At 39.8% G+C, this 14,122-nt stretch overlaps 1 protein-coding gene across 3 annotated transcripts in view; it reads right to left on the bottom strand.

Annotated features, from left to right (window-relative positions):
- The window catches only part of USP34 (ubiquitin specific peptidase 34), a 96,584-nt gene that overhangs the window by 12,790 nt on the left and 69,672 nt on the right, over positions 1-14,122 (bottom strand). For 2 of the 3 annotated variants that reach the window (XM_072140565.1, XM_072140566.1), the window contains 17 exons: positions 12,947-13,025; positions 12,732-12,785; positions 10,962-11,057; positions 10,766-10,830; positions 10,607-10,682; positions 9,406-9,453; positions 6,398-6,463; positions 6,233-6,313; positions 5,906-5,991; positions 4,817-4,985; positions 4,313-4,387; positions 4,056-4,207; positions 2,986-3,034; positions 2,319-2,423; positions 1,913-1,957; positions 523-627; positions 288-435 (listed from right to left, as the gene is read on the bottom strand). In XM_072140565.1, coding sequence (XP_071996666.1) covers positions 288-435; positions 523-627; positions 1,913-1,957; positions 2,319-2,423; positions 2,986-3,034; positions 4,056-4,207; positions 4,313-4,387; positions 4,817-4,985; positions 5,906-5,991; positions 6,233-6,313; positions 6,398-6,463; positions 9,406-9,453; positions 10,607-10,682; positions 10,766-10,830; positions 10,962-11,057; positions 12,732-12,785; positions 12,947-13,025 — 1,499 coding nt within the window. Of the gene's footprint in view, positions 1-287; positions 436-522; positions 628-1,912; positions 1,958-2,318; positions 2,424-2,985; positions 3,035-4,055; positions 4,208-4,312; positions 4,388-4,816; positions 4,986-5,905; positions 5,992-6,232; positions 6,314-6,397; positions 6,464-8,979; positions 9,022-9,405; positions 9,454-10,606; positions 10,683-10,765; positions 10,831-10,961; positions 11,058-12,731; positions 12,786-12,946; positions 13,026-14,122 lie in introns of all 3 variants that reach the window. The other variant, XM_072140567.1, reaches the window with a different exon arrangement.

The following is a 14,122-nucleotide window of genomic DNA, read 5'->3' as shown; positions in this document are numbered from 1 at the left end:
CTGAGGGGCACCAGGCTTCATTGACACCTATGGGGCCTGGAGCCCCACAAGCTCATTTGTATTCAGCGCTTCATCCTGGCGGCAAATGCCCTTTAAGTTACTAGTTATTAAACCAAGAAACGCAACAAAAAACGATGGCTAAAAAAAATATACAAAACGAATACAAATGTTCACTATAAGCACTAAAATAACCAGGTCTCTTGGGAGATTTCAACTCATTTCAACTTCTAGATGAAGCCCACCGTCATCTAGCAAGCAATGTGCTATTTAGCCAAGAAAACACTTACATGTTCTCACTCTTGGATAGTTATGGGCCAGCAGGAAACGTTCCACCCAGTTCTCCATGTTCTGGAGCACCCAGCTATGTGCCAGCTTGTTTCTTGGCGTTTGCACGGCCAGCCAATCTAAGCACTGAGATGGGTTGTACTCGATAACCTTTTAGAAAAAAAAAGATAAAAGTTAGAGCTTCTACCATGCAAGTCCAGACCGCGGGAGCTTATATCTTTTCATTACACCCTTTACCTCCCATATTCTTTGTAAAATGTACGACGCAAATGGAGGCATTCCCGGCGGTCCGCCAGCAAACTCCATGATCATCGTAAGCAGCTTAAAGAAAGGATTAGCAGCCTAAAATATAGAAAACAATAGAGGAGCTCGATCAGACTTGGAGTTCTAGTTAAATAAGATGTGTGCAAGCTTAAAAGCCGGGTAGCCTGAACAGCTCAGAGTTAATATTTGGTCATATTGTCCAGTAGCGCTAAATGAGGAGAGAAGACAAAATGCTTTATATAAGGGGGGAATCACACTGACAGCATCAATGCTTTCTATGCTAGACCATCCTATAACATCGTCTGCACTACCCCCCAAACCCATCAGATGCTGCAGTCACTGCTGACAGAGACCTTACACAGCGATCCCAGGGGGACACACAGTCTCTGCATTCACCTGACTACAGGATATACAAAAGGGGTGGGCTTGGTTGACCAAGTGCGTGTGTGTATGTGTTTTTTAACAGCAACAGGCCTGGCATAGGGAGATATAGAATAATACTAATTACACAAGGGAATATGAAATAGTAGCCTGGCAGTAATCCTGACAATAGGGATACAACCCGCTGAGATAAGCCAGGAGGCCACTGTCAACAAACCTGTATAAAACAGCTTACATATTGACAAACCCAGGGGAGAATTGATCCACTCCCCTCGGAGTATTCACAAAGTCCCAACTCCTTGTTTGTTGAATTCATAAGCCTCCTAGCTTCAGCATTCTCCTGTACGTTGGCCTGTTAGCACACTTTAATGTGTATTTCTTTTGTTTGGTTCTTTAAAATTTAATCAATAAAGGTTATATTTTAACTTTCGCCCTGGTGGAAATAGGGTATTTTTGGTCGTAAGCCGTGCGACTATTGGAGTTCGAAAAGGCGAAGATTTTAGCACTGAAGTCAAGCGCTCTCTTCCTCATAAAACCCCCTGGTCCTGCATCCAGAGACCTCACTAACCAGATCTCCGGAAGTCCAATGCACATTGTCAATCACAGAGGAGGGGGCATTCAGAATTCCTTACCTTGGACTTAAATTCTCCTCCTCCTTGACTTTATACAACCTATTTACATCTCATGTTTCTTTCATGACCCAATGTGGTCATATCATCCAGAAAATCAACTTTGATCTGGAAGGTGTTCAGCTGCTTAATAACATACTGCTAGTGGTTTATTAGGTCAATTTATGATGATGGGTTCTATTTAAAGTGAATCACCACTTTAACTACAATTATATAAACCCCCATAAAGTCTATGGGTGATCTATAAGTGGATACATGAAAGTTATGTGCATGTAAATGGGCAACAGTGTCCTGCATAAGCTGCAGTAAATACCATACACATGGTGATACTAAAACAATGCAATGCTACTTACCTCTGGGGTCAGTTTTGCGATGGATGTGAAGAGCATTGATGCAATCTTTGGGGGAAAAACACATACTTTAATCACCTTCTTATATTAAATATATATAATTTTTTCGTAATAACAGATTTCTAGAGGTCAGTTTGGGAGCATTGAATAATCTCCTGTTTTATATAGATAAATACGATTTTGAGCTTAAAGCATATAAACATGTTAGAGGAAATCTACCACCAGAATAAGGATTGTAAACCAAGTATGCTGACATACGGGTGTGTGTCTGGCAGCGTCCGTTCTTTTAGCTTCTTAAGGCTTTTAAAATTATGCAAATTAATCTGAGGAGCCCCTAAACTGATTTGTAACAAAAAGGAGGCCCAGGCAAAGTGATGTAAGATGCAGAAAGAAACAGATCTGTACTTACATGCTCCGCAAGTCGGTTGTTGTATCGGCACAGGCTGAAAATGAGATTACAGGACTGTCTGATATTAATTCCATCCCGTATATGTTGGAATAGAAAAGGGAAGCCCTAAAAAACAAAAATGTTAGAGACGCCATATTGTAAGAAGCAGACAATACTCTGAGCTTATCCATTAAAACGTATTGGGAGGTGGAGGAACAGTTTTGCCTCTGTCTGCTTCAAACTACTTCAAACTGCATCTTTCCATCCTGCTGAGCATATACATTGCTCAGCAGGAGGAAGCAGGAGGAAATGACACATAATAGACCGTGGGGGACAAACGCAATATTTAGTATCCCTCTCCGGCCTCTGCCGAGTTTACTCTCTGGGAGATCCACAATAGTGTAACTGTCCATATAAGGACAATAAAAACCATTGAAGAAGACCCCAGAACATCAACAAATACCAATAACTGGGTGCATACAGAGAGATACATCCAAGTCCTTCATTGTAATGACATGTTGGGAATCTATCCAACGTATCCTTGCAATGGAGGGCTAAAAACCAGATCTGAACGTAGCCTAAAAGGTTCTATTTCTCACTAATAAGACTTGCAAGAAAAAGCTTTACATGTATCTGATAGACAGGCTGCAGCGCATCTAAACAGAAGAACATTGAGACAAGTTTTTACCTTTCCGCCCGTTAATGCCGCCATGTCATTCTGTGACAACGTAAGGTGCCTGCAACGGAGAAAACAAATTTATTATATATTCCAGTTTTAAGTATTCCAATAAAGGCAGTCGCAAACCATTCCAATATTTTCACAAAACTGAAATAATCTGAACTCCTAGATTACTATGTGTCTCAAAAATAACGCAGATACCCATTTTTGGAATTATAGGGAGCAATATATAAATAAACTTAGGTCAAATACATGATTTTTTTTTGTTGTATAATAATATTCCTTTCCCAAAATATGGCAGCCAAAGCAACACACTCCATGTACACAACCCAATAAAACACGGGAATGCATGAAAAAACAAAACCCTACACAATTCCCTATAAAGAATATACATATATTAAGCATTGGGTCTACTATACCCATTCTTAAACTATTAGGAAGACTTTCACACAATTTTTGTAATAACCACTGACTATTTATCGATGTCTATAACATGGCAGAATGGTAGGATAATTTTATAGGAGATAGACAGATGATAGGTAGCTTGATGATAGGAGATAAATATGAAAGATGATATAGATCTATAGATGCATAAATATAGATTATGTATAGATATATAGCTAGATAGATGATAGAAGATAGATAGGAGAAATAAATAGATACAGTAGAAGAGAGATAGAAAATTGATTGATAGGAGATAGATATATATGATAAATGGTTAGACAGATGTATAGATAGATATATAACTAGACGTATAGATGATAGATATATGGACAGGAGATAGATGATGATCATCTTCACTCGTCATTCAACCAAGGGATATTAAAGGAGCAATACATCCTCTGCCCACAAAAATCTACATGCAGGGGGCCCCTTTAGGACATGGGGCCCTGGGCTAGTGCCCAGTTTGCTGCACCCTAACGCCAGCCCTAGCTACTGTACATTACTAGCTATATAGTGGTTATCAAGGCATGTTTCAGGTCCAGATTGTTGCATGGGATCCAAATGATACAATATTGGGCAGGATGTTTGTGCCCTGAACATTACATTATAGTCAAGTGTTTGCATCCATTACCAACCTCTCTGAGCGAGACTGCTCCACCAGGAAAGCTATGAGCGCTATCATCTTTTCCAATGCTGCTGGCCTGTACTTTTCTTCGGCAAGTGACAGAATATCTTCTTCCTCCTCTTCTTCTCCTTCTTCCTCCTCGGACAACACTTCAACCTGCGGCTGAAAACAACAGATCCGGTTATACTTTATATTCAACATGCATCAAAATAAGATACTTCTCCACCTTACACAACTAGCACCCCCCATAACAGGGCCGACACTTACATTTTCTGGTCCTTTGGTCCCCATGTAGAAATGTACCATGGTTGATATGGCTTGTAATGACAGTAAAAATTGGCTCTGAAAGGAAAAACAACGGTTATACAATTCTCACAGACAAATATCTGTATAAAAATGATCAAAATATTGTTCTATACAGATAACAGCTATAGTTCTGCACCACGGAGAAAGACTTGCATGTATCTAACAAAAAGGTTGGGACGGCGGAATATCTTGAGAAATACACACCAGATTTAAAAAAAAAAAAAAAAAAAAAAATATTTTTGTCACTTTAAAATGGGAAACCCCCTCCCCTTTTTTAATGCAATTTTTATATTTTCAAAACATGAATTTTGAGTAAAAAGCAAGCGTGAAAAATATCTGACACATATACTTTTAGTTTCTCGATCCAATGTGGATTTCCTGAGATGTTCTAACGTCCTGACCTTTTTGTTACAACTTGCATACACACACACACAATATACACATAAAAGAAACATAAGAAATTACCTCCTCTTCTCCCATTTTGACAAACTCGTACAGAAAAGCAAAGTACTCGGTCAAGTGTTTGCTATGAGGTTTCACTCCGTGCTCCATTATTGACAGCAACGTTTTTACGAAACGAGTGACACAGGAGCGGCTGCCAATATCCTCTACAGGTCCATCCATGTCATCCGAGCTAAACAGGAGATCGAGAAATTACATGTGAAACATCTAAAAATAAATATAAGCCTAAAACTAACAGGTCTGTCTATTCACCATAAAATATATAAAAAAAAAAAAAATAGGAGAGTGGAAAATGTCAGAATGGATTATCATTTTTTACAAATAAAGGAACATTCGCATTAATAACATGAGTCCATGTGATAATCTTCAACTGGGGAGATGTATCACTGCTTGCACGCCAGTTTTCTGGTGTAGAAGCAATGAAAAAAAGGTAGTGACTACGTCACATGGCGCGAAAGGGGTGCGGCTGCCAGTCGAGTAGTTGGGCACAGAGGGTTCTCGTCCCTTGCCTGGGTAATTTTGAAAAACCTGCAAACTTTTGTTTGCTGGTTTTACGCAAAACTATGCCAGGTGGGGTCTATTGTGCTTTCCTGGCTTAGCGGTTTGATGTATCCAGTGGGACCTGGGGGGTTTCCCATGTGCAAGCTTTCTTCTTGTTTTCTTAAGGGAAGAATGTGAAAAGTAGAAAACTCACACAACGAAATTATCACGGAAAGAATTCATGGATCATGATAATTATCAAGGAAAAAATTACAATAAAAATCATTGTAAAAAACACATTAGGCTGGCAGGATTGTAAAAACCTCACTTCTCAAATGCAGTGCCGTTAGAGATATTATATATTTATACATACATATACTCACACATATATATATACACACACACACACACACATATATATATTTACACAATTACACACACATTTGACCAAAAACTACATGGCTCAACTTTTTTTTACTTAAAACAAAATACAAGAGTATTTGCACAGTTTAGCTACACATACACAAATGCATTAACTATCAAATAAATGAACACTCTTCACATGTTGGTGGGAAGGTACTTCACTAGAGATGGGGCACCTGATACACTTACCCATCTTCTATGCCAGGCTGCAGATACAGATGAGCATGTGCCGACCGCAGCCTCTGAATAACATGAATACAGAGACGCTGGAACATCTATTGCAAAATAATAATCATTTTATTGATGGAACAATTTTTCCAGCAGTTTCGGATAGCAGAATTATTTTTTTTTACATAAATGCAAAGAGTTTTAAAAAGCTGAGAGCCAACACCTTCAATATGAGGATGTGAACTTTGTCTCAGATACTTGTATACCCAGACAGATGCTCTCATGCATTTGATGGTTTTATATATTTCTTATATACAAATATTTTTTTCCGAAATGCGTCTCACCCACCTGTCTGACAATCTGATTTGGGCACTTGATCAGTATCTGCATTGGCCACCAGTCATCATCAGCCATACGATCCAGGAACCACTGCAAGAAAGGCCACAAAGTCAGCAGTGCTCCGGCGTTTTGCCTTGAGATCCACAACCTGGTACACACACTTACACAACTTACCTCACAAGCCGCCTGGCTGTTGTTAAACTGCTTTGTCAGCAGCTCAATCCACTGAAGCATGGTGGGCTAGGGGGAAGGAGAAGAAGGGACATTTATAAGAAATAAATGATCAATCCCTTATAAAATACATTATATGTCTTACAAATGTAAAAGAATAGCATGCCAGATACAAAGTAATTGTGGTTAGAGATCTAAGCATAATGAAAGGTTCTCAACACAACCAATAAATTAAAACAGCAGTGTTATTTATAAAAAAAAAAAAATAAATCTAGTTAGAACAGACCTGGTGATACTTTTTATGTCCCCAAATTATAATGACATAAGATGCAATTAAAAGAGAAGGCTCACTTTCCTTGACAATCCTGAAAAGTTTGTACACTACTCAAACCGGCTCTCCCGTGGATAGGGCCTAACTTTCCTTCATGGGAAAACCCCTTTAAGACTTAAAGGGGCTGTCCACTTCCAGCAAAAAGATATTTAAAGTAATAAGAAGGTATAAAATTTTCCATGATACTTTCTGTGGAAATACTTCAAGGTCTATCTAGTGGATTCATCACCAAAGGATTAAAGTGGTTGTCCACTTTCAGCAAGGTATTTCAATTGCTTGCATAATGAAAAACGTTTAACAATTTAAAAATATACTTTCTGCATCAATTTCTCGTTGCTTTCTAGATCTCTGCTTGCTGTTATTGTATAGGAAGCTTCATTGTTTACTTCCTGTGGAAAAAAACAGGCCCCTGGTCATGTGAGGTCACACAGGTGCAAGGCTCATTTTATGCCTGGTCGTGTGATGACACAAAGGTTTATGTCTCGTTATTTGCCTGGTCATGTGATGTCACACAGGTGCACGGCTCATTATACGCCTGGTCCTGTGGTGTCACACCGGTTTACGTCTCGTTATTTGCCTGGTCGTGTGAGGTCACACAGGTGCATTGCTCATTATATGCCTGGTCGTGTGAGGTCACACAGGTTTACGTCTCGTTATTTGCCTGGTAAGGGGATGTCACACAGGTGCACGGCTCATTATATGCCTGGTCGTGTGGTGTCACACAAGTGCACGGCTCATTATATGCCTGGTCGTGTGGTGTCACACAAGTGCACGGCTCATTATATGCCTGGTCGTGTGGTGTCACACAGGTTTACGGCTCGTTATATGCCTGGTCATGTGATGTCACACAGGTGCACGGCTCAATAGTATCAGAGTGATCAGAGCTGTGTGTTATAATGAGCCTGCACCTGCATGACATCACATGACCAGGGACATAACGAGCCATGCACCTGTGTGACATCACATGACCTGGGAACGGTTTTTATCCACAAGAAGAAGTAAACTATGAGGCTTACTATAGAAGGACAGCAAGCAGAGATCTAGAAAAATGTGAGGAATGGAAACATAAAATCTAGGAAATTTGTAGAACTTTTCATTACACAAACAATTTTTGCTGAATGTGAACAACCGCTATAAATATATCGGATTCACAAAATAAAGATGTTGAAGGAGTCTCTGACATTATAAAAATGAGTAGATATCATTTCTAAACAACATCTATTTACAACCCTCAGATATATGAGCTTATAATGATTTAGAAGGGGATACAAAAAATCCTACCAATAAGTGACTGGATGTGGCAAGAATTTAGAAGACAAAATAAGAATAAGGGGATCCATGTAGGTTTGATGGGCTCAAACCTGGTGTGGACCCCCACCAATAAACAAAACAAAGGGGCTAAATGGGTGAACAGGAATGAGCTACCAGTCCAAATAAAATTACATATGTATGTGATAGATAGATATTGTGCATATATAACCCTCTATGCGCTGATGATTGGACGACCTCTGACCTCTGATTGGGAGACCTCTGAATAAAACCTAAGTTCAGTGATCAACAGTCTCACAAGTGACTACTACTAAAATCATTTAAAGCCCAAGTGAACATATTGCAGACATTTTGTCTTCAAAAGTCTTCAAACACAAGAATATCATGAATTGTGGTATATAAAGCTTGAAGTAGAAATGGAGACGACTGACATGATAACCAATGGACAAAATCACTTTTTTACTGCATTTGTGAACTCATCTGTTCTTCCACTTTGGAGCAACATGTAACTCAGTGTGCAAATAAGTAGAGGACAAAATGTGACAATGCAAGGTGCAGGCAGTCCAGACTTTTCAGGTTATCCCCCATCCTCAGCATAATCTGCCAATAAGGAGAATGGGACAGAAGTAATATGGGGGACAGAGATCCTGTCCTAGCGATCCATTCAATAGTATGGGAGCGCAAGACATTGCCAAGCAGGGAACTGGGCTATCTCCGATACTTTCGTAGTAAATCGGAATCTCAGAGATAGTCTAGCGCTGTGCTCAGCAATTTCTGACAGTCCCATACCATTGAATGGAGTGGTAGCTCAGATGCCCAACCTGCCACTCCATTCATTAGTGGGAACGGGACATCCCCTTTCAGCTAACTTGTAGAAAGAGAATAGGGTACTAGCCCAAAGAGGCAAAAGCTTAAAAACATCAGAAGACCACAAACGAGTGTGGCCATGAATGCTGTCTGGAAAGTACCCCTCTCTGTTTCTTACCTTCCTCCCCAGTATTCTCCAATCCTGATTCTTCTTTGTTGACTGACAGCATCAACAGAGCAACAAAGATTGTTAGAATCATACAAGCGTGTGGGGGGATACTAAGGAGGAAGGGAAAGCTAGGGCGGTATCTTTTCTATCAGTATAAATTAGATTGGAGAACATTCTGAGATAATAACACCCATGTGTAATATGCACAAGGAAAATGAAATGCGAGAAAAAAAAAATGATCAAAATACACATTGTAAAGCTGCGGTGATGCTCCACATCAACTCCGTTCTACAGACAGTTACGGGGATGGCCCATTGTGCAGCAAATATTATGGAAAACTATTTTAGCTTTGCAGATCGATCTCCAGGACATCATTTTACACAATGGTTAACATGTGGCTTTCGTACATAGAAAACAGTGAAATAAGAAGAATACCTTCTCTTTTGAATGAATGAAAGTCTCCAAAACAAATGATGTACTTAGCTGTAAGAGAAAAAGAGATCATTAAATTAGCATCAGCCTCCAGCTGGATAAACACATGTTCATGTCTGGAGAATAGTAACCACGTGGCGGTTGTATTTACTGGAATAAACATGTTAGGAGTTTCTGTCTCTTTTTAAAACTACTGTTCGGTCATCAAGTTTATTAGTACAAAATTGTAGCCTCCATAGTTAGGCAGTGACTCAAAGCTTTGAACTATGATGCTGTGAGTCCTTCTGTTCTGTTTGGGAATCAAGAATGGATAAACCCGGGACACTTACTCATAAATCCAGGCATTGTGACTGTGGTAATCTTCTTATATTAGTTATCAATGGCCTCCTTCCATCCAATAATCAACTTTTACAATTATGCTAATAAACCAGAAGGGCTCTGGGTGTGTTACCAGAGCCCATCAATGGTGTAGCAGCAAAAGCTTGTTACACTGTCTCCTCCATCCACTGCGGCACTTACCTCCCTGTGCCTGCTGTAATTTCACACAAAGGAAAGTGGTAAATGCTCCTGCACACTGTAAAAGCCAGTGACGCTTTTTACATTCTGGTAAATTTGCATAATTTTAAAACTTGATTTTAGAACTAAGGTGGCCATGAATAACAAATATAAAAAGATTACCACACTCACGGTGCCTGTATCTATTTCCTTCAGCACAAATCTGTGACAGCTTCCCACCATTGGAGCCCACTAAATCGCCCCCTAACAAATGGGAAAGTTTTGAGATGACAAAAGTCAGTCAATATACTTGCATTTCCATCCTGAATATGTTTCAATTTGTAATCACGAAAAAATAGGCCATGTTCAGTCCTTATTTTAGCTCTACGTTGCAAGGATACATTAATCAGTCCTCACTAGTAATATCTTCGAAATGAGGTTTTCCGAACCACCCCCTTTCAACCCTAAATTGAGTAATAAACTAATTTTAAGGCAGTCTGAACACAGGTGAACAAGCCCTGGTTTCCAGGAAGCTATATAACCTCTATGTAGAGTTACATGGACAGCACAGAATGTGTCAGATGCTCTTATAAAAGAGGGGTCTACAGCTAAATGTTTGGTAAATCCTTCAGACCTTGCCAAAAGTGGTCAATCCTAAAAAGTATGTACTGCCCAATGTATGCTTGGTTTTCCTTTTTGCAGACATTACCTTGGCAGTCATCAGTGATACGGCTTTGGGGTCAGGTAGTGTGCTTGGGATGCTGCTGCACAGCTGCCACATAAACCTAAGTAAAAGCAAATGAAAAAGTTGAGTTGCTTGCATGCTGAAAAGTCATCTAAGGGTAAACCCAAACAATAGGATGCTTACCCAAAATAGGTGTGCTCAAAAATATTCTTATCTTGTAGAAATTGCATGTTGTCATGCCAAATCCACTGGGGAAAAATAAAATTAATGAATGTGATTTTCGGGCGATGACAATTTTTTGTAGCATGAGTAAATAAATAGTAACAAAAAACAAAATGTTGTGGTGTCCCACATTCCAGATTTCCACTAATTCACTAACCTCAAGGAGTTCTGAAGAGACATCAAACTTGACTTCCTTGCTGGTTTCCTCCTCCGGTTCCACGCGTTTATAGAAAAGCATGTATGCACTGTGAGTCTAACAGAAAACAATTAGCGCTTACAAATCCCATAGGCCCTGGTGTGTTTCTAAATAACCAGATGGCTTCCGTGAAAATTTAGATATCCAATTGTACACTGGAGGTGGGTGTCCAGCAGCTCCCAATATTCCAATGGGTGCATTAGGTGAAGCCTAATGGAATGGGATCTATGAAAGGTTTGCCCTTGCCTTGAGAGAGCAACTTGTAGAAAGGGGATCAAAGGGGTTTTCCCACAAACACAAGTTAGGCCCTACTCACAGGATAGGGCCTAACTTGCCGATCAGAGGGACTCTCAGTGATGAGACCTCCACAGATCATGAAAACGAGGGGTCCGATGGGGTCCTACGTACCTCCGCTGGACCCCTCGTTGCTCCGAAAGAGTAATTGAGCAGACGGCCGCACATGACCACTATGCTCCATAGTACTCTGACGGAGCAACAAGGGGGCTGAAGGAGGTACTTGGGACTCCATCAGACCACTCGTTTTCATGATCTGTGGGGGTCTCATCACCAAGACTCCCACTAATCAGCAAGTTAGACCCTACCCGTGGATAGCGCCCAACTTGTGTTCGTGGATAAACACCTTTAAGCCGGAAATGGACACTATTACACAATCTTTGTCGGTCTTCAACCTTGGTTCTCATTAAGAGAGTCTTTAAAAGAAAATCAAGAAATCAAGCGTGGATAAACCAGGGGCACTTTACCATAGTCACGGTGTCTGGATATATGAATATCCTATATTTGTTATTCATGGATTCCATCCTTCTAAAATCAACTTTTATAATTATGCTTATGAGCCTGAAGGGCTCTGAGGGCACAACCAGAGCACCTTGGTGCTGCAGATTCACAGGCTGTCACAATGCGCAGAACATGTCTCACCCAACCCATTGCGCTCTCTCTCTCTCCCTCCTCCCTCTACCTGTGTAATCTGGCAGCAGCGGGAAGTGCAGGAGGAGGGGAGACCTGCTCTGCTCATTATGACAGCCTGAGAAGTTACAGCAGTGAGAAGCTCTGGCAAAATAAAACCTGAGAGCCCTTCCGGCTCTTTAGCATAATTATAAGGGTTGATTTTAGAATGAGGGAGGCCATAAGTAAGAAATATAAGACGACAATCACATTCACGGTGCCTGAAACTAAGTGTCCCTGGTTTATCAGGCTTGATTTTGCTGGTAAATTGTAAACGGAAGTAGGCCATATAAAGCTACATTTAAATGAATTCCATGTTAATTAGGTTATGTGACATATGTTAAATTGTCAGTTTATTTTTGGATGTAATGGATGTTCTGATCCGTCTCACTAAATACATCACTTCATATAAACAGTAGGTCCAAAATACTTTGACAAAACACACAAAATACTTTGACATTTGGCTAATAGGAGCAATTGCTCCCAAACATATTTTTGGGCAACTTGGTATAATAGGAAAAATGGTCCTGTCCCCTACATAAGGCATTTACCTAGAAAGATCCATTTAAATGAGCTCAAGAAATTCTCTTTGCTGCATTTAAGCATTGAGAGGAATACTCTAGGCAGAAGTAATACTTATGTCCATCTCCAGAAAAGTGGTAGAACGCAAACTTTCATCCATTTCTTGTTTACCGCTACCCCAAGTACACAAACTTATAAAATGATTCTTAATACTTCAATTGTACATGGATCATTCTCTGTACCTACCTTTTCAAAGGAGAAGTCCATAAATTTATCTGTTACAGAATCGTAGGTCTTAGTCTACAGAGGGAAGAATAGACATTTTGGTTTGTTTTTATATGTGTTACATATATGTATTTTCCAGCAGTCAGACCTTCACCGATAATATAAACTATGTAATAAATCCAGGAATAAAAATAGAAACTTTATACATGAACAACTGTAATAAAAAAAATACATACTGTCATTTCTCCACCAAAACATTCAGAGGCGAGCTGTGCAGAATCAAAGGGTTTCACTTCAGCATCATTAAAGAGATACCTGGAATGAAAGAAAGAAAAATAAGACACCTTATAATGGGTACTACAACTATCAAGACAATTTACTAATAGAATGGAGAGTCATAATGACAGAGGTGCTGTAGCCAAGTATAAAACAGTAACCTATTGAAACCGTAGGACGAAGAGGAAACCCAAGCAAACACGGAGAGAACATACAAACTCTTTGCAGATGTTGACCTGGATGAGATCTGAACCAAGGAGCACAGCGCTGCAAGGCTGTAGTGCTAACCACTGAGCCACCATGCTGAGCAGTCACCAGTGATATCATTGTAGTACTACAAGTATTCCAAGACACACAAAACTTCCTCTCCACGTTTATGGGTGTTCTGTGAAATTTCAAGCCTTCATCGATTTAAACTAAACCATAGACCCTATACTAAATAACCAAAACCATACTAAAGTACCCAACCAAAGAAATCCAAAACCGCATACAAATTACACTGTTGGCCGCATATACATCCCCCCAGGCGACCGTCTGAATGTACCCTAAGTAAAACCTTAGGTTTCTTAGATAACAAAACTAAAACCACATAATTAAAAAAACAAAAAAACAAAAACAAGGACCACCGCACATACAATACAGGGCTTACATAAGGTCACAATGTATACTAACTAAATATATGTGGAGACTCACTCCTACTACATTGAAGCCAATAGCCAAATTTCCTAGTATATATGATCAAAAATCCTTCTGGGTAGACAAAATCAAACAGAGCAACATGAAAGATATGAAAATATATGTATAAAGACCAATCCCCGGACTTGATTCGCGTAGGACACTTTGCCATTCATTTAAAAAATGAATGGTGCAAGACATTATAGTAAAGTAAATAGGCATTTCTGCGCCTTTTTTCTGCTTTCTCCTGTAGTGAGCAGTGTAGATGACTTATCCTCAGGCAGATAAGAAGGCTTATAAATAATTTTATATAAGGTTGGGGGGCTAGAAAAATGTTACACTCTCCTCTCTCCGTGCTCTCATTCACCTGTGGAGCCGCCCATTACTCCACACATTGAAACTGACAGTGTAGCAACGTGCAGCACTGCAAAATAACAGGAACATCAGAGGAGGAGATATAT

Source organism: Engystomops pustulosus, chromosome 3 (assembly GCF_040894005.1).
Source record: "Engystomops pustulosus chromosome 3, aEngPut4.maternal, whole genome shotgun sequence".
NCBI classification, from domain to species: Eukaryota; Metazoa; Chordata; class Amphibia; order Anura; family Leptodactylidae; genus Engystomops; species Engystomops pustulosus.
The sequence above is the reverse complement of the archived record's forward strand: the minus strand, read 5'-3'. Positions and strand labels throughout refer to the sequence as shown.